The 20076-nt window shown below is 51.3% G+C and overlaps 1 protein-coding gene across 1 annotated transcript; it reads left to right on the top strand.

Moving 5' to 3' along the window:
* Positions 1 to 546: 546 nt before the first annotated feature.
* On the top strand, positions 547 to 6943 carry LOC308579553 (carboxy-terminal kinesin 2-like; the record flags this gene model as incomplete). The annotated part of the gene is made up of 13 exons (XM_081214113.1): positions 547 to 697; positions 801 to 1017; positions 1109 to 1307; positions 2126 to 2272; positions 2352 to 2483; positions 3138 to 3254; positions 3704 to 3877; positions 4285 to 4452; positions 5626 to 5767; positions 5947 to 6086; positions 6418 to 6491; positions 6683 to 6778; positions 6940 to 6943. Coding segments are annotated over 13 exons (1761 nt in total), but the record flags the coding sequence as incomplete, so codon positions are not given.
* Between the last annotated feature and the right edge of the window lie 13133 nt (positions 6944 to 20076).

The raw sequence follows: 20076 nt of genomic DNA, 5'->3' as shown, positions 1-20076 counted from the left end.
GCACATCCGAGAGGGCAATCAGTGGCTACTAGCCGTGATGTCTGTGCTCTGCTTCTATGGCTGGAGGCAGAAATTCTTCTGGATACCTGTTGCTGGAAGCCACAAAGGGGGAGAGGGCTCTTGGACTTGAATCCTGCTCTCTGGTTTCCCACAGGAAACTGTTTGGCCACTGAGAACAGGATGCTGGGCTAGACAGGCCCCCTTGGGCCTGATCCAGTTATGTTCTTACAACACCAGGCAGCTATCTTTGCTGGACTCTTTTTGGCACCTGCTGAAGCCATTTTAGTTTTTCCAAGCTGATTCAGATGTGTAGAATGTGGGTTCCCCGTAATCCTGCATCTGGTGCCCCTTTAACTTGTGTGCATTCAGTGTAGGAAACAATATTAAAAGTTTGGAGAGGGGCTGGGGAAAATGCTCTGGCAATCCTGCCCACCATTAAATCCAGCATATTTCAGCTATACGTGATTTTGACTTTAGGCGCAATCCGTGGAAGGGAACCCCCACATATGTTGCTTTAATCTGTCTTGAGTTCCTTGCTGATTTTATGTTTTGAAGTATTACTATTGTTTGGAGATATTTCATGAAGCAACGGAGGGGAGACAGGGTCCCCTTGGGAATCCTTTCACTGCTTCATGTCTCGTTCCTTGTTTCCCAGCAGGATCCCGTCGGACGGTGGCTGCGGCAGCCCCTAAGCCAGGTAAGGCCTAGAGAAGGGAGGGAGGTGCCCCCCCCCCGTGCCATCCTTGAGCCGCCACCGGGTCCCTCACACTGTCCTCTCTCTCTCCCTCTCCCCTTGGCAGCCGCTGCTCCTGCCGCTGCTGGCGGGGGTGAGAAGAAGCGGGCCCCCTGGGACTTGAAGGGGCAAGTGAGCGACTTGCGGGCCAAAGGGGGGACCTACAAGGAGAAGGCCCAGGGGCTGGCCGGGGAGAATGAGGCCCTGAGGCATCAGCTGAGCCAGCTGGAGGGGGAGCTGAAGCAGGCGACGGCCCGCAACCAGCAGCTGGAGGGGCAGAACAGGTGAGCGAGCAGCAGCCTGAGAAGGGCATGGCGGGCTCCGTCTGCTCCTCCTGCAGCAGGACCTGACCTCTGCCCTACCCTCTCTTGGCAGTGCCCTGGCCTTGGAGCTGCAGACCTGCCAAGCGCAGGCCACAGAGAGCCGGCAGAGGGTGGAGCAGCTGGTGAAGCAGGAGCAGCAGCTGGAGGAGACCGTCAAGAGCCAGAGCCAGACGATCCAGGAGCTGGAAACCGCTGGCCGCAAAGCCAGGGAGGCCAAGGAGGATTTGGCTGCCCAGCTGGAGGCCAGAGAGGTGAGGGGGGGGGGCTGGGGACCCTTCCACCCGCCCTTGAATGGTGCTTGGAATCCCAAGGTGAGGCGAGGAATCCTTGGGACTAGCCAACATCCGCTTGTGACGCCTGCATTCCAGCGGGTTGGACTAGATGTCCCGTAGGTACCCTTCTGATTCCACAATGCCAGACTCAAGATCACAGTTAAGGGTCCTCAGCCCCAGAAAAGAGAGCTAGATACCTTAAAAAATGTTTTTTTAAAAAAATTATTAAATATTTTCAACATATAATACAAACCAAACTAGTTTTAAAAAAGATAATAAGATGAGAGAAAGATGTTGCAAACACTTTTGGAAAACAAGAATTTTTTAATAAAAGATAATAAGAAATACAGAAAAAAGCAATAAAAGGTGGGAAGATAAGGAGAAAAAGAAAGAAAATAAATAAAAATCACAACAGTAATAGTAATAATTGCAATAAAACACAAAATTTTATGTGTCTAGCCCTCTATCATAATTATATCTTAATCTTCAATCCCCCCCATACAGAGAAGTGTATCCCTCTCGGCTCTCGCGGGAAGCGCTTCCCTTCTCCTCAGCCTCACACCCTGTTTCTCACACAAGTCCCTTTTCTATCCATCGCAAGAGGGCCCTAGATATCTGTCTGGGGGAATTGCTAACCTCTGCTGTGTCTGTTCCTGCTGGTGCTTTTCCTTTCCCAGCTGAGGAAGCCTGCATTTGCCGCCTCCTCCCTGAATTGTTGCCTGGCTGAGAGGGCGGGTGGGCGGCTCTGGGTTTGAGGTGGCCCGTCCCTCACTGGCCCTGGGGTTTCTCTGACGCAGGCGGAACTGCGCCTGGCGCAGGAGAGCCTGGCCCGGCGGGCGCAGGAGAATGAGGCGCTGGCAGCACACAAGGCCCAGCTGGAGCAGAAGCAGCACGAGTCGGAGATGGAGCGGCGCTCCCTGCACAACGCCGTCCAGGAGCTGAAGGTGGGCCGGTGGTGGTGGGGGGCTGGCACTGGGGGACCCTTTGTGGGGCTGGGTGCTGACGACTCCCCGCTCCCTCCAGGGCAACATCCGTGTCTTCTGCCGCGTGCGCCCCCTGCTGAGCAGCGAGAAGGAGGCCCAGAAACAGGGGGTGAGCCACCTCCGCTTCCCGCCAGACAACAGCAAGAGCCTGGTCTTATCCAAGGCGGAGGAGGTCAGTCTGGGGGTGGGGGGACAAGGCGGTTGTCGAAGTCTTGGTGGCATCTTGGGCTGTCACAGTTGCCAGGGGACGTCAGGAAGTCTCCACCTGCCGCAAAGCCTGCCGAGAGCCAGTGTGGGGTAGTGCTTAAGAGCGGTGGCCTCGTAATCTGGGGAACCGGGTTCGCATCTCCGCTCCTCCACATGCAGCTGCTGGGTGACCTTGGGCCAGTCGCACTTCTTGAAGTCTCTCAGCCCCACTCACCTCATAGAGTGTTTGTTGTGGGGGAGGAAGGGAAAGGAGAACGTTAGCCACTTTGAGACTCCTTTGGGTAATGATAAAGCGGGATATCAAATCCAAACTCTTCTTCTTCTTCAAATAAGCCAGTGTTGTTCCTGCAATGACCTTTGCAGGAGCAGGAGAAACCCAAATGTTGATGGCCGGCCCAAGGCCAACAGACCCAATGCCAGCTGGAGGATATGTGTGTGTGTGCGCGAGAGAGAGCATTGTGGCCCCGGGAGAGCTGGCCAAGGGGGAACGCGGCCCCTGTCACCACTTTGTCGGTAGAGGCTCATAATCTCAGAGTTGTGGGTTCAAGTCTTGCTTTGGGGGTGGACTAGATGAGCCTCGTGGGTCTTCCAACTCTGCAATTCTTTGATTCTCTGCCAGTCCCACGTTGGCCGGGAGCGAAAAGAGGACATTGTCTATGAGTTCAACTTTGACCAGGTCTTCCCTCCGTCCAGCTCCCAGGAGGAGGTCTTTGAGGAGATCTCTCTGCTTGTGCAGGTAAGGAAAAGCATATTATTCTGTCAACCACCCTGAAGAGCACATAAATCAATCAAATAAATATATAGAATAAATACATTAAGGGGGGAAGCGGCCCAGTTCTTCTAGTTTGTTATTATGTTGAGCATGGTACAGTCGTATCTTGGCCCTCAAACACCTTGGTACTCGTACACTTTGGCCCCTGAACGCTGAAAACCTGGAAGTAAGTGTTCCAACTCCCCAACATTCTTTGGCAGCCTTAGTTTTTGAACGGACTCGGTTCGACAACCAAGGTGCCACTGTATGATGATGATGATCGTGAGGATGATTTCCCGGCTGATTTGGCTGGTTTGTCCTGTGAGTCGTGGCTGAAGGATGGTCTGGAAATTCCACATAGGGCGGCTCTCCCCCTCCGGGGGCAGGTGGGGTCTGGTGGACGCCAGCCTGACGGCTTCCCTTCCTCCCCGCAGTCGGCCTTGGACGGCTACCACGTCTGCATCTTTGCCTACGGGCAGACGGGGAGCGGCAAGACGTACACCATGGAGGGCCCCGACTGCCAGGACCCTTCCACGGCCGGCATGATCCCCCGCGCAGTGCAGCAGATCTTCAGGAAAGCCCGGGAGATGGAGGCCAAAGGCTGGAAGGTGGGGGCAGAGAGGGAAAGCGGATGCAGGTGTCCAAAGGGGGTGGAGACCCCCGCTGCATTCACTCGCCATGCTGCAATTGCCAGGGGGGTTTCGCACTGGGCTTGGGAGCTCCCAGAGAGGGCGCTGGTGAGAGAGGGCTGCCTCCTTCACCCTCACCCACCCCACAGGATGGTGAGACCGCCAGTGTTTTTCTGCAGGGCCTTCCGTTCAGCCTCACAAGATCCCCTGAACACCCGAGGGCTGGCCTGTCTGAACTCCTGGGCCTCACCTTTGGAAGCCTCCTCTTGGAATAGCCATGCCAGTTGGTCCCCGAGTCTGAGCTGGGAGCGATGTGCTGGCTGGGCACGCGCCACCCCAGCCGCCTTCCCTGGTCTGATCCTGCCCCTCTGCCTGTCTCCTCCCAGTACCATTTCACTGCCAACTTCCTGGAGATCTACAATGAGTCTCTGCGGGACCTGCTGGTGTTGCGCCCTGAGCGGGGCTCTGAGCTGGAGATCCGGCGAGTGAGCCAATGCACGGAGGAGCTGCACGTTCCCAACCTCTGCTACGTCCCCGTTGCTTCGGAGCAAGAGGTACCGCGGTGGGGGGGGGGGCAGCTGTCTGTCTGGGATTTTCCTGGGGGGTTCCAGCGGTGCAGGGGGTCGGGTAGATGACCCTTGGGGGTCCCCTTCCAACACTACTCTTCTCCCGCTCTCTGCACTGTGTCCGGCCACCAGCCTGCTTGCAAGGGGTGGAGGAGAGGCAGAAGCCAGAGAACCAGCCCCATTGTGACCCGTTTTAGGGCCTTGGTCTGGGGACAAGGCAGCCAGAGTGTGTCTGCATCCAAAGCCTCTGAGGGGAGGAGCAGAGGGAGGAATCTGGGGTTGGGCTAGATGACCCTGGGGGCTCCCCTCCGACTGTGCCGTTCTCTGAGAGGCTTCTGCATGAAGGCCTGAGCCATCCTGCCTGTCTGGAGAGCTCAGATCACCTGGGTCTTGGCCCCTCGGCTCCTTATGGGGCTTCTGCCTGCCCTAGAGTTCCCAGAGGAAGAACTCCCCCCCCCCCCATGCTTCCCTTTCTATTTGCAGGCAATGGTAGAAACTCCAGTGTAGAGGCTAGGCACCAAGCGGCTCCTTAAACCAAGCTTAAACTCACCCAAATGGGATGTCTCGTTGCCATTTTGGGGCCAGGCGTTCTAAAGTCTTATTTTTCAAATGATGGCCTGACTGACTGACTGATTCTCAGTTAAACATCTGGCCAGTTCAGATGACCACCTTGAGCTGGGATTGGGGCAGTCCACATATCTTGGCCTATTCCAACTTCTCTTTCTTAACTGTACATTCAGAATATAAGAATATTCTTTGCAGCTGAGCGTGGGGCAGTGGGGGCAGCGGGGGAGTGAAGTCAGGTGAGAACAAGGAGCTGCCATTGTTCACTGCTCCTGCTCAGGCTGCTGAGAGAAACCGTTTTGGTTCCTGATACTCATTCTGATTGTGTAACGGATAGAATTCTATAGGACGAGGTCCTCGTGTGTGGAAAGAGTCTTGCTCCGAGGATTCCCAGGCTTCCCCTCCAGGCGGTGATGTCCAACGCCATCGGGCGCCCGGGCATCTCAGTCTGGTCGCAAGTAGCCAATAGCCGGGGGGGGGGAATGTGCCCGGCTAGCCTCTTCACGCTGTTTGCCTGGGGCTGGCTAGGGCCAGAGGATCTCTGGGGTCCCTTCCGACCGCCATTCTCCGCCTCCTGCCCCCCGCTTGCCCCTTCAGGTCCTGAAGCTGCTCCAGAGAGCCAAAGCCAACCGCTCGGTGGCCAAGACCAATCTCAACGAGCGCTCGTCCCGCAGCCACAGCCTCTTCCAGTTGCGCATCGAGGGCCACAACCCCAACCGGGAGCTGCACCCTCCTGTGAGTGTGGCCGGCCCCACGACCCCCTTCGCCGGAGGCCTCTGTCCCTGCCCTGGCCCAGAGGCGCTCCCTTGCTCTCCCTCCTCTTCTAGGCCAGGCCCTCTGTGGGTCCCTGGTCCCCAGCACCCCCCCCTTCTCCCTCCACCCTCACCCCTCCTTTGTCGTCCCCCCCCCCCCCCGCAGCCGTGCTGAGCTTGGTGGACCTGGCTGGCAGCGAGCGCCTGGACAGGTCCCTCTCCACCGGCGACCGCCTCAAGGAGACCCAGGCCATCAACAGCAGCCTCTCCAACCTGGGCCTGGTCATCACCGCCCTCAGCAACAAGGTAGGCGGGAGAGGGGGGTCGCGTGTGCCTCCGGGGGGGGGGGGAGTCCTGGCCAGCCATGGGGCAGCCCTTTGCAGCCCCACAGCCCGCCTCCCGCAGTGCGCTGGTCTTCTGCGAGGGTGAGGATGTGGCGTCCAGCACTGTCTCACGTGTGGGGTGCCCACCTATCGGGGGCTCTAGAGCTGTGATTCCTTCCAACTCTACAATTCAATCGGGAATGGGACAGCCTCATGATGCTGGCGGAACCGGCCTGCCCTAAGTGGGGAGGAGGGTCCCCACACATTTCCCCCTCCTGCACCCATCCTTGTCCGCTTCCTTTGCCCCCTTGCAGGAGGCCCATGTGCCCTACCGGAACAGCAAGCTGACCTACCTCCTCCAGAACTCCTTAGGCGGCAATTCCAAGATGTGAGTCGGCAAGGAGGGAGTTGATGGCTCCCCCTCCCCTTTGAGGCCTGGTCTGCGCTGTCCTGCCAGGAACGCAGGGGGTTGGGCTAGATGACCCCTTTCAACCCAGAGGTCTCTGACAGGGGGGCCATGCACCCCCCTTGAGGCAGCCTCTGTTTCTCCTCACCCTCTCCTCTGGCCTTTCCCCCCAGGCTGATGTTTGTTAACATCTCGCCCTCGGAGGAGAACTTTGCCGAGTCCCTCAATTCCCTTCGCTTTGCCAGAAAGGTAAGTGGCTGCAGCATCCGGCTGGGGGGGGGGGGCGGGGGTGTCCCTTTCTCTGGGCTGCTTGCAGAATCTCCTCTGCGGAAGGGGCATCCTGACCGCAGCTGGATGGAGGAGGTGGCGGCAGCAGCAGCTGTGGGGACCAGTTTCTGGCCCCCCAAATCTGCCCGGTCTTGCCTTGCAGGTGAATGACTGTGTCATTGGCACAGCGACAAAGAGGAAGTGAGGGCGGCGGAGGCGGCTGGTCTTTCTGCGTCTTGGATAGCGACTCCCATTCTTACTCTTTTGTCTTCTAAAGTCATGATACTTTTTTTGTAATAAATGTTTATATTTCTGCATTTATATTCTGAAATTTTCTTCTTCCACTGCTGAATTTGGCTTTTTCTGCTGTCTTCCTCCGGTGAGCTGCGTGCCCAGGCTCCACTTCAGGGCGTCTCCTCCCTCTCAAGCCTCCCTGCCCTTTCGTTGGCAGCAGTGCAGTGGCCTGTGTGGTGTAGTGGTTAAGAGCAGTGGACTCGTAATCTGGGGAACCGGGTTCGTGTCTCCGCTCCTCCACATGCAGCTGCTGGGTGACCTTGGGCCAGTCACCCTTCTCTGAAGTCTCTCAGCCCCACTCACCTCACAGAGGGTTTCTGGTGGGGGAGGAAGGGAAAGGAGATTGTTAGCCACTTTGAGACTCCTTCTGGTAGTGATAAAGCAGGATATCAAATCCAAACTCCTCCTCTTCCTCCCCCTCTTCTTCTTCTTCTTCTTCAGGGGTAAGGGAAATAGGTGGCTTGAGCTTGAGTTTGGCCCTTCTGGAAAGGATCCTGTGGCAACGGGAGGACTTTAACTGTGGCTGAGGCAGGAAAGCCTTGTAGGTAACCGTAAGACCCTTGTGGTCTGAGGAGGCTTCAAGGGCTCTCAGCAACCAACTCTTGCATGATGTGGCTTTGCTAGCAAGGCCAAAACATGCAGAAATGGCCCGCCAGGAAAGATGGGCTACTCCTGTTGAACTCCTTCCTGCAAAAAGCTGCCACAGCACCTCGCCAGAGACTCCTGAACAGGCTATTATGTTCTTATGTACGAAGAGATAAAAGTTTAGCTGTGTTTCAGAGGAGAAAAACATGCTGGTTGTGTCAGGGCTTGTTTGTGAGTTGGGGGGTTCATCCAAGCAAAAATACACACCATAGTAACAAACAACATACTGTTACGGAAGAATCTAGGTGGGAGGCTGCTCAGTCCCCCAACCGGTCGGGCAGAGCCAGAATAAAGGAGGAGTCCAGCCACCAACCGGAGCAAATAGCTGTAGACCAAAGTTTATTGCGCAACAGGGTCAAAGAGGAATTTGGAACCCCGAGGATGGGGTGGCGACTTTTTAAAACTTTCCCACCATATCCCAGAATACAGTTCAAAGGGGAGGGGTTAACCTTGGCAAACATGTCCAGACAAGTCCTTGGTACAACATCAGCATAAGCAGACATGTCAGGGCAAGACCCAGGTGTTAGATTAGCATAGGCAAACACTTCTGAAGTCCCACCACCCAAAGTAAAACAGAACTTCCTTTGCATGTCTGGCCCCTTGGCAAGTTTGGGGATGGGATTAGGCTCTCCTTGGTATGTAGCCTTTTTAATCCATGGGTAGGAAAAATTGTTGCACCCGAGCAGAGACAAAAGGAGCCAAACGACACCAAGGGGTTAATCCAGAGAAAGAGTGTTTTATTCTGCCATGGGGGGGGGGGGGCAGAGGCACCTGTGTGATTCAGTTCACAAAAGACAGGCCGCAGCAAAAAGTATTTTACATCAGGTTTTTATCCTGTTCTCCAAAGCCCCTCCTTCCCTCTCCCCCTTCACAGATTCTTACATAGAAATGTTGCTTTTCGTTCTCTGACTCTGTTCCCGGAAGTATGTTGCAAGTCAATGTACCAGGACAAGGTTATCTTGGATCTGGGAAGCGAAAGGCTTTACTGTTCTCAGCTGTAGGTTTGTTACAGCGTTTTTGTTACAGAGAGGACTGCTTAGCTCATGCTTTTTGTCTTAGAGGAAAATGCAGTTTTAAAATGCGTACGCCGAGGCCTGGCTGGGGGGGGGGGGAATTCACAAACAGTTTTTAGGGCTTTCTGGGGTAACCCTAACTACCCCTTCATTCCACACCTCTCAATTTTGGGCAGCCTCCAAGGCTCGTCCCAGGAAGGCACAGGCTGATATACTCGGGTCAGAGCTATAATCTGGGGGCGAAGCATGCGTGAAATCATATTGCGTGTCATTGTATGCAAGCATTGCAGCAGGCAAGGTACAGAAAAGCAAAAAATTAGCAAGATGAACAGTGGGCCAAGCAGCAGCAAAAACAGGCCTTTTACCCATCCTAGGTTTGGCAACCAGTCAAGCCATGACATGTCCCATCCCTCCCAGGTTTCGGTAGGAATATGGGCCACTGTTTCAAGTCCTGCTGCCAAATTGCGAATGGCTTCACCATGATCAGAGATGTTAAAGCAACAGGCCCCACCCGTGAGATTTAACGCTGCACAAAAGCCGCCATATTGCGCCAGGAGAAAGTCCAACGCTAAGCGGACTGAGAGAAACGCGTGTCTCATCCAATTGCGTGGCAATTAACCTAAGGGCCGTGGCTGTTGTGTTAGCAACAATCTCTACCACTGCCTGGAGTCTGATTACGCGGTTCAAGTTCTAGATCAGCCCCCTTGCCCCAGAGATTTTCTCTCCCCGATTCCATGAGGCTGGAGAATAATGGGCCAGTATCCTTTCTGGAGGCCACTGATTTTTGCCCCAATTCTGGGAACTCCCACCTGCAATTGTTGCCAGGTCAGTCGAAACGCCTCCTTCTAGGGAGTGCAGAGGCAATCTGGTCAGGAATCCACATGGGGGGGTATTAAGTAGGCTGGAAAACAGACCCCGTACCATCCTCTTGGGAGGGCATAGAATCATAGAAGAGTTGGAAGAGACCACAAGGGCCATCGAGTCCAACCCCCTGCCAAGCAGGAAACACCATCAGAGCACTCCTGACATATGGTTGTCAAGCCTCTGCTTAAAGACCTCCAAAGTAGGAGACTCCACCACACTCCTTGGCAGCAAATTCCACTGGCGAACAGCTCTTACTGTCAGGAAGTTCTTCCTAATGTTTAGGTGGAATCTTCTTTCTTGTAGTTTGGATCCATTGCTCCGTGTCCGCTTCTCTGGAGCAGCAGAAAACAACCTTTCTCCCTCCTCTATGTGACATCCTTTTATATATTTGAACATGGCTATCATATCACCCCTTAACCTCCTCTTCTCCAGGCTAAACATGCCCAGCTCCCTTAGCCGTTCCTCATAAGGCATCGTTTCCAGGCCTTTGACCATTTTGGTTGCCCTCCTCTGGACACGTTCCAGTTTGTCAGTGTCCTTCTTGAATTGTGGTGCCCAGAACTGGACACAGTACTCCAGGTGAGGTCTGACCAGAGCAGAATACAGTGGCACTATTACTTCCCTTGATCTAGATGCTATACTCCTATTGATGCGGCCCAGAATTGCATTGGCTTTTTTAGCTGCCGCGTCACACTGTTGGCTCATGTCAAGTTTGTGGTCCACCAAGACTCCTAGATCCTTTTCACATGTACTGCTCTCAAGCCAGGTGTCCCCCATCTTGTATTTGTGCCTCTCATTTTTTTTGCCCAAGTGCAATACTTTACATTTCTCCCTGTTAAAATTCATCTTGTTTGTTTTTGCCCAGTTCTCTAATCTGTCAAGGTCGTTTTGAAGTGTGATCCTGTCCTCTGGGGTGTTAGCCACCCCTCCCAGTTTGGGGTCATCTGCAAATTTGATCAGGATGCCCTTGAGTCCATCATCCAAGTCGTCGATAAAGATGTTGAATAAGACCGGGCCCAAGACAGAACCCTGTGGCACCCCACTAGTCACTCTTCTCCAGGATGAAGAGGAACCATTGATGAGCACCCTTTGGGTTCGGTCAGTCAGCCAGTTACAAATCCACTGAGTGGTAGCATAGTCAAGACCGCATTTTACCAGCTTCTTTACAAGATCATGGGGCACCTTGTCAAATGCCTTGCTGAAATCAAGGTAGGCTACATCCACTGCATTCCCTTCATCTACCAGGCTTGTAATTCTGTCAAAAAACGAGATCAGGTTAGTCTAACATGACTTATTTTTCAGAAATCCATGCTGACTATTGGTGATCACAGCATTCCTTTCTAGGTGCGCACAGACTGTTTGCTTAATGATCTGCTCCAGAATCTTCCCTGGTATTGATGTCAGACTGACTGGGCGGTAATTATTTGGGTCCTCTCTTTTCCCCTTTTTGAAAATAGGGACAACATTTGCCCTCCTCCAGTCTGCCGGGACTTCGCCTGTTCTCCAGGAATTCTCAAAGATGACTGCCAGTGGTTCTGAGATCACATCTGCCAGTTCTTTTAATACTCTTGGATGCAGTTCATCTGACCCTGGAGACTTGAATACATCTCGTTTCTCTCTGATCGGGGACAGAGGGTGGCGCTTGGGGGGGAATTGTCATCGCGTCACTCCTTGGTGTGTGGAGTGCCTCAGGGTGCGATTCTCTCCCCGATGCTTTTTAACATCTTTATGCGCCCCCTCGCCCAGCTTGTCCGGAGTTTTGGGCTGGGCTGCCATCAGTATGCTGATGACACCCAACTCTATCTGTCAGGGCTGCCACTCAGTCCCAGCTCACATAGGACCACGTTAGCCAGCGTTCCGGTTAAAAGAGTCTTTCTTGGATTACAGGTTCCATTTCCAAACTGCAATGTGCAGCCCTACTTCTTCTAGGTCAGACCGGCGAAGACCCGTCTGAGTCTCCGCCTCTAGCACACCAGCTTAATACCCTAGCCTTGCTCCACCTCCTGCGCCTTTCCTTCCGTCTCTGGGTCCTTCTGCCCCCCGGGGTCTCTTCTTTCCTACTCTCTTCTGACGCGGACCCCCCTGACCCTTCCGCCTCCTTGCGGCGGGCTTTGGGACCTGGTTCACTCTCTGGGCTGCTTACTGCGCCAGCTTCCGCTACATTTGAACTTGGCGCGCGCGCCCAACTCTCAACCTTCCTCTTGATCGTTTCGTCGCTCCCCGAGGTGGGCGTGACTACTCCTGACTCATGCCCTCCCTCCTTCTGAAAGCCTCCGGAACCCGATATCTGGTCCCCTTTCTCCCCGCTGCTCCCGGCTGGGTACGTGGGTCCCGATCTCCAACTGCTGCTCTCTGATTCCTCTCTGGACCCTTCTTCCTGGGGTGTCCCCCTGCTTTCCCCCCTTGCTCTGACCGCTGGCGCTCCCTTCTGGGAATCCTCGGACTCACTGGATAAGCTCGGTGATCTCGGTTCGTCATCCCCACTCATCTTTCCTTCGTATTCCTCCCCCTCGCTCTCTGTCTCCTCCCTTCTCTGCGTCTCTGCTTCTGAACCCCTGACAGATATTTATTAAGATTTTCAAAGTATTACAAAATAAAAATAAAAAGTAAGAAAATACAAAATAAAAATAGTTAAAAACAACTCATTCTTTCCATTACTTATTTTTCATTAGCTTATTTCCCGGACCTCTCACACCTCCCTTTTTTGTATTCCAGTTCAGTTTGTTGGTTCAGCAAATCCTTACCCTCTTTGTTTATCCTAGTCTTTAATCTTAAGCTATTGTAACATTAAATTTTTACCTATTAATAATCCATTTTTCATATTCCTTTATAATATTACAGCTGAAAACCCCTTAATTTCTATCCAACATCATTCTAACATTCATTAATTTTACAATATTTCTGTAAATAGTCTTTAAATTTCTTCCAATCTTCTTCCACCGACTCTTTTCCCTGGTCTCGGATTCTGCCAGTCATTTCCGCCAGTTCCATATAGTCCATCACCTTCATTTGCCATTCTTCCAGGGTGGGTAGATCTTGTGTCTTCCAATACTTTGCAATGAGTATTCTTGCTGCTGTTGTGGCATACATAAAAAAAGTTCTATCCTTCTTTGGCACCAATTGGCTGACGATGCCCAGGAGAAAGGCCTCTGGTTTCTTCAGGAAGGTATATTTAAATACCTTTTTCATTTCGTTATAGATCATCTCCCAGAAAGCCTTAATCCTTGGGCACGTCCACCAAAGGTGAAAGAATGTACCCTCAGTTTCTTTACATTTCCAACATTTATTGTCAGGCAAATGATAGATTTTTGCAAGCTTGACTGGTGTCATGTACCACCTGTATATCATTTTCGTAATATTCTCTCTTAAAGCATTACATGCCGTAAACTTCATACCTGTGGTCCATAACTGTTCCCAGTCAGGAAACATAATGTTATGTCCAACATCTTGTGCCCATTTAATCATAGCAGATTTCACCGTTTCATCCTGAGTATTCCATTTCAACAGCAAGTTATACATCTTTGACAAAATCTTAGTTTTGGGTTTTAACAGTTCTGTTTCTAATTTTGATTTTTCCACCTGGAAGCCAATTTTCTTATCCAAATTATATGCCTCCATTATCTGATAGTAATGAAGCCAGTCTCGCACTTTATCTTTTCACAACTTCAGCATCATGATGTTCCAGAAGCATCAGGGACTTTTTTAGTAGCCTTGATTACTCAGCTAAATATGAACTCTATGCTGATTTTAACATGTGTATTATTTGTTTTCTTGATACCAAGTACTCAGTGTATCTATCTTCCCCCTGGCACTTCTTCTAGTCATAACTATAATTTGTGGATGCGTTTCGCTAAAGTGGCTAACGTCTCTCATTTTTGTCTGAGTGAAGCATATGATATGCACACTACCTTAGGAAATTGTATACTCCCTGTTTGTACACAACCCTTTCATATGGCACATGCCACACACATGGGAAAGTGGTTTTCTAAATGGATTCCTGAAGGTATCATTGGTTATACCAATCTCCATGACTGGGAAAAGGTGACACAAAAGTTACCTCTGGATGCGATAGCATTATACACACCTAGAGTTGCAGCACCACCAGACACCTCTTGTGTTCAGATTGGGAATTGCAGTAAGAAAGCAACTTGCTGTCTGGACGCAGGATGGCCAACTTGGAATTGCTCACATGTTCAGCAGATTATTTTTAATTATGCTCATGTTAGCTTGCCAGATGATTGGTTTTTCACGTGTAATCAAAGAAGTTATAACTACATTCCCGCCAATTTATCTGATGCTCAGTGCTGCCGCAGCAGACTGACTTTGGTCTTGCCTAGTCACTCAATTTTAGAAAAGAATAGGCAGAGGTTGTCGAGCACTCCTTTAGGAATGTCTGCTAGACATCGTTATGTGATACAAGAACACATACATGAACATGAAGAGAACACAGTACATCTATTACCTTAACCTCTACTATCTTAAGCTCTTCTTACAAAAAACAAAAACAAATAAAAAAATTTAAAAATAAAAAGCGGTGAGATGTAGGGGTGCAAATATCCAGAGTGTGGGGGTCAGGTGGGATTGCTATGAGGAATTATGAAATATGGAGCAAGCCATTTGTGTCTGCGATGAAAGCATCGCGTTGACGGGGGTTGATTCATTGACAATAATTTCTGATCGAATCCCACAAAGAAGAAGAAGAAGAAGAAGAGTTTGGATTTGATATCCCGCCTTTCACTCCCCTTCAGGAGTCTCAAAGCGGCTAACATTCTCCTTTCCCTTCCTCCCCCACAACAAACACTCTGTGAGGTGAGTGGGGCTGAGAGACTTCAGAGAAGTGTGACTGGCCCAAGGTCACCCAGCAGCTGCAGGTGGAGGAGCGGAGACGTGAACCCGGTTACCCAGATTACGTGACTACCGCTCTTTACCACTACACCACACAAGCCTCTCCACCTCTGCCATTTGCTTTCTCTACGCCTGACAGGCACGTATAAACATTCTAAATACACAGGCCAGTTGTTCATCAGGCATCCTGGGTCATAAAGATAGAAGGTAGCTTTGATGTAGTTTAATTTTTAGATAGATCTTAAGGGCCAGGAAGAGAGTTCACGAGAAGATAGTAAATACTGCCATCCTGCCTCTCCTGTTTACGACCTCTAGGGTTTTGCTGAATGCATTCCTCCTTTTATTCCTATTTTATTTACTCTGAACTACATATGCATGCTCAAGTAGGAAATAGTTTCTTTGTCGTTAAAAGAATTTCTTCTGATCTGACTTTGTCCCACGTTGGGGTTTTGAAATGCTCAGAGGAAATCTGATTGGTTCTTATGAACACTGTGTAAAAAGTTCTTTTGTGAATCAAACGACCTGGGCCAAGGGGTGGACAGGAGAATTATTATTATTGGCACTCCTCCCAGAGTTTTGCTGTTCAAGCCTCATGTGAATTTTGGCTAGGGCTGATGGGAGTTGGGAGTTCACAACATCCGGAGAGGGTCTCCAATTGGCTACCCCCATCTACAGTAGCCCTTTGGGCAAGTTTATTGGAAGCTAAAAATGAAAGCAGTGTATCATTTAACTGTTGGTCATTTAATATGTTGTTATGTTGCTTAGCATATAGTAAGAGAGGCTTTTTAAAAATAATTTGCCTAAGCTCTTCCCTGCAACCGCATTCATTGAGTCCTAATTGAAATAAAACACTTAAGACTGAAGGTCTATACCTCCATTACCAGTAATGGAAATATTCTGGATTGACTTCTTTGGCATAATTTCTTTAAAAGGCATGTGCAACCCTTCTTGAGCAGGCTTGGCTTTCAGTCCCTGCATATAAAAATCATACCCACTTTTCTGCTTTAGACTTCTGCAAAAATTGACTTTGGAGGCAACAAAAGAGTAGAATTTAGATAGCCATTTCCTTCAAGTTGTCTTTTTTTTGTAAATTGCTTTGAGTGTGGGTGATTCTTTTCATCCAAGATCACTACATGCCCCAAATGAATAATACTGTGCAAGTAAAGTTAGTAACTTTATAAAGTGAGATGCAAGGTTATTACAGAATTTCCGCATGCAGTCTGTCTTTAGCATGAAGCAAACAAACTGTGTCATAGTTTAAATGTCACAGTCAAATGGCTTCCCCAGGTCTATGTTGTTGTGTTTTATGTGTTTTTAACATTTCACTATACACTAAGTCACTTGAAAAGGTGAAAGTCTATAGTAGATGGCAGGTAACTGAGCTAGGTGCAAGCAGCTTCCAACCTCTGAATCATCCCTTTACAGGCAAGATGCTCATACTAGAGTACAGGGATGGGGAACCTTTGGGCCCACCAGGTACTGCTGCACAAAAGTTCCCATCATTTCTGACCAGGGGCCGTGGTGCTTAGGACTGATGGGAGCTGGAGTCCCAACATCTGCAAGGCCACAGATTTCCCCACCTCTGCCCTAACTAGTATCGGTGTGCTCTCAGCTTTAGGAGACTTAAACTTTCATTTTATATAGATGGGAGGAAACCAGTCTCTTCTAATGTGGCTAATCTTGGCTTAGATCTTGGCTTAGAGTATGAGGCCTGGGATTGCTACCGTGGAGGGGCGAGGGAGGTATGGCGGTGGGGGCAGATGTCATAGGCGAAGGGGATCGAGATACGGATATGCTCGTACCCCTTCCAATCTGCGCCCCATCCCGAGAGACGAGGGTAGGGTGAGCAAGGATTACTCACCTCCGTCACTGGTGTTGTGCAATGCCAGGTCTATAGGCAACAAAACCGCGAGATTTCATCATCTCGCAGGGGGTCGACCTGGCTTGTGTGACGGAGACCTGGGTGCGCGAAGGGGATACTGTTACCTTACGAGAGATGGCGCCCCCGGGTTTCTCCGTCCTCCACCAGTCACGGACTGTGGGCCGCGGGGGAGGGGTGGCACTATTAATCCGGGAAGATTGTTCTTTCAGGGCTCTACCACCGCCATCGATCCCCGGCATTGAATGTGTTGGCCTAGTGTGGGGCTCCAAGGTGAGCTTGGCTGTCTGGCTGGTGTACCGGCCACCTAGCGCACCAGCAGCCACCCTGTCAGGCCTGCTGGAGGCGGTGGCCGGCTGGACCTTGGAGTTCCCCAACCTATTGGTATTGGGGGACTTCAACATCCATGCCGATGCCACTCCCTCCTCACAGGCTCTGGACCTGGTGTCTTCCATGGCGACACTAGGGCTCTCCCAGTTTGTTTCGGGCCCCACACATCAAGCAGGCCACACGCTGGATCTGATCTTTGGCGTCGGTATAGATGTGATCATGTTTCCTTCGATGAAGGTGCCATGGTCTGATCACTACGCTCTGAAAGCCAGGATTGACGTTCCACCCCCACCCTGCTTAGGTGGTGCGCCGATTTGGGCTCGCCCGTGGAGGCTGATGGACCCGGATAGATTCCATCAAGCCTTGCGGGACCTTTCTCCCCCTGGCGACTCATTGACTGAGCTTGTTGAGGGCTGGAATACCCAGCTCCTGGCAGCCATCAATGAGATCGCACCTAAGCGCCCTCTGCGACCCCGCAGAAACCGGGCTCCCTGGTTTACTGAGGAGCTCCAGAAAATGAAGCGGGACCTCAGACGGCTAGAGTATGGCGGGGTGCCCGTGACGGAGCCTCAAGAACATCTTATAGGATTTTTATGAAAACCTACGAGATGGCAGTGAAGGCCGCTAAGAAGTCTTACTTCTCGGCCTCCATTGCATCCGCTAGCTCTCGCCCGGCGCAATTATTTAGTATAATCAGGTCTTTAACGTCCCTCAAAGGACAGCCAAATTTAAATAACAATTCGACACACAGCTGTGAGGCATTTGCGAGCTTTTTTGCGGAGAAGGTCCTGTCGCTCCGCCATGACCTCCCTGCCAATTTGGATACAATAAAGGAACTGGAGGCCCCTCGACTGTCCTCGGGTCCAGTATTGGACCACTTTGACCGGATATCCCCAGCCGATGTGGACAGACTCCTCCGAGCTGGAAAGCCCACCACTTGTCCTCTCGACCCGTGGCCGTCTTGGCTGATTAGAGCGTGTCCAGACGAGGTGCGGGCCCCCCTGGGGGATATCATCAATTTGTCCCTTGGCACCGGGACATTCCCAGGGGAACTGAAGGAGGCAGTGGTGCGTCCGCTCTTAAAGAAAACATCATTAGATCCCTTAGATCTATCCAATTACCGCCCAGTTTCGAATCTTCCATTCCTGGGTAAGGTGATTGAGAGAGCGGTTGCTGAACAGCTTGGTAGGTTTCTGGATGAAACATCGGCTCTGGATCCATTCCAGTCCGGCTTCCGCGCTGGTCATGGGACCGAGACGGCTCTGGTCGCCCTAACAGATGATCTTCGTAGACAGCTGGATCGAGGCGGGTCGGGGCTGCTGATTCTTCTAGATCTGTCAGCAGCTTTCGACATGGTCGATCACGAACTTCTGGACCACCGCCTCGCCGATGTGGGGATCCAGGGCACAGTCCTTCAATGGCTGCGCTCGTTTCTCTCTGGTCGGGGACAGAGGGTGGCGCTTGGGGGGGAACTGTCATCCCGCCACTCCTTGGTGTGTGGAGTGCCTCAGGGTGCAATTCTCTCCCCGATGCTTTTTAACATCTTTATGCGCCCCCTCGCCCAGCTTGTCCGGAGTTTTGGGCTGGGCTGCCGTCAGTATGCTGACGACACCCAACTCTATCTGTTGATGGATGGCCATCCTGACTCGGCCCCAGACACACTGATCAGATGCTTGGAAGCTGTGGCTGGATGGTTACGTGGGAGCCGGTTGAAGTTAAATCCTTCGAAGACAGAGGTCCTCTGGCTGGGACGGGACGATATGGGATTGAGGGGGCAACTCCCATCTCTTGCGGGGGTGCAATTAGTGCCAGCACCGTCCGTTAAGAGTTTGGGTGTAATCTTCGATACCTCCCTCTCCATGGAGGCTCAGATTGCAGCTATAACAAAGGCGGCATTTTTTCATCTCCGCCAAGCTAAGCAGTTGGCTCCTTACCTCTCTCGCCCTGACCTAGCCACTGTGATCCACGCGACGGTCACCTCCAGACTGGATTATTGTAACTCGCTCTACGTGGGGCTGCCCCTGAGACTGACCCAGAAACTCCAGCGGGTGCAGAATGCCGCAGCGAGACTCCTTACGGGGTCTTCGCTGCGGGATCACATTCATCCGGTGCTATACCAGCTGCACTGGCTCCCGGTGGAGTACAGGATCAGGTTTAAGGTGCTGGTTTTAACCTTCAAAGCCCTACACGGCCTAGGACCCTCGTATCTACGGGACCGCCTCTCCTGGTATGCCCCACAGAGGAACTTACGGTCCTCAAATAAAAACATCTTGAAGGTCCCAGGCCACAGAGAGGTTAGGCTGGCCTCAACTAGAGCCAGGGCTTTTTCGGCTGCGGCTCCAACCTGGTGGAACGCTCTGTCACAAGAGACAAGGGCCCTGCAGGACTTGACATCTTTCCGCAGGGCCTGCAAGACAGAGCTGTTCCACCAGGCCTTTGGTTAGGGCACAGCCTGACTCCCTCCTTTGGCAATCTTTACAATACTTTAGTTTATGGTTGCCATCATTTTTGATTTTAATTAATTCTTATGATGTTTTTGATAATGTTGCACTATTTTAGTGTTGTTAGCCGCCCTGAGCCCGGCTTCGGCTGGGGAGGGCAGGATATAAATAAAATTTATTATTATTATTATTATTATTATTATCTTATGTATAACCGGAAGCAAAGCAAAACAGGCAATTTGCATCTTATGTGCATTTAACATGTGTTTTCAGCAATACATGCTTGGCGGCAGCCACATTCCAGCCTTTTTCTTCTGCCTGCTTCTGTTTCTCTGCTTGCTTCCCTCCCATCAGCCCACAAACCCATGTTTGCCCAGGCAAGTACTGCTTGGCATGTTCTGTGAGTGGGGTGCCTTTGGTGGAAGTGTGGTACCTCTTGAGAGTGAAGATCCACAATGTTCTCATGAGAAGTTGCAATAAAGGTCTGGGTGTACTTGAGGCCTCCAGCTTCCTCCCACCTCTGAGCCTTCAACTTGCCAGTTGCCCCCTTTGAACAGTCATGGCTTCTCAAAGAATCCTGTGAACCTCAGTTAAGAGTACTGAGAATTGCTAGGAAACTCCCTTTTCCCCTCACAGAGTTACAATTCCCAAAGTTCCCATGGTAAAAGGATTGACTGTTAAACCACTCAGGGAATTGTAGCTATCAGAGGACTAGGGGTTTCCTAACAACTGCGGCACCCATAACAAATTGAAGTTCCCAAAATTCTTTGGGGAAATCATGACTGCTTAAAGCAATGTGATATTGCTTTAAACACATGGTGCAGTTGGGGCCTCATTTTACTTGCTAAAGAATTGTGTTGCTGGTGCTGTATACCCCACTGTGCCCAATAAACAATGGTGCCTTTCAATATATTTTCAGACTTGTCTCTCTCTTCTAGCAAAGTATTCTATGGCAGATGTTCATTAAATCCAGTTTGAGATTGCGCATC

The sequence above is a fragment of the Podarcis bocagei genome, assembly GCF_964188305.1.
Source record: "Podarcis bocagei genome assembly, contig: HAP1_SCAFFOLD_181, whole genome shotgun sequence".
Classification (NCBI taxonomy): Eukaryota; Metazoa; Chordata; class Lepidosauria; order Squamata; family Lacertidae; genus Podarcis; species Podarcis bocagei.
The sequence above is the reverse complement of the archived record's forward strand: the minus strand, read 5'-3'. Positions and strand labels throughout refer to the sequence as shown.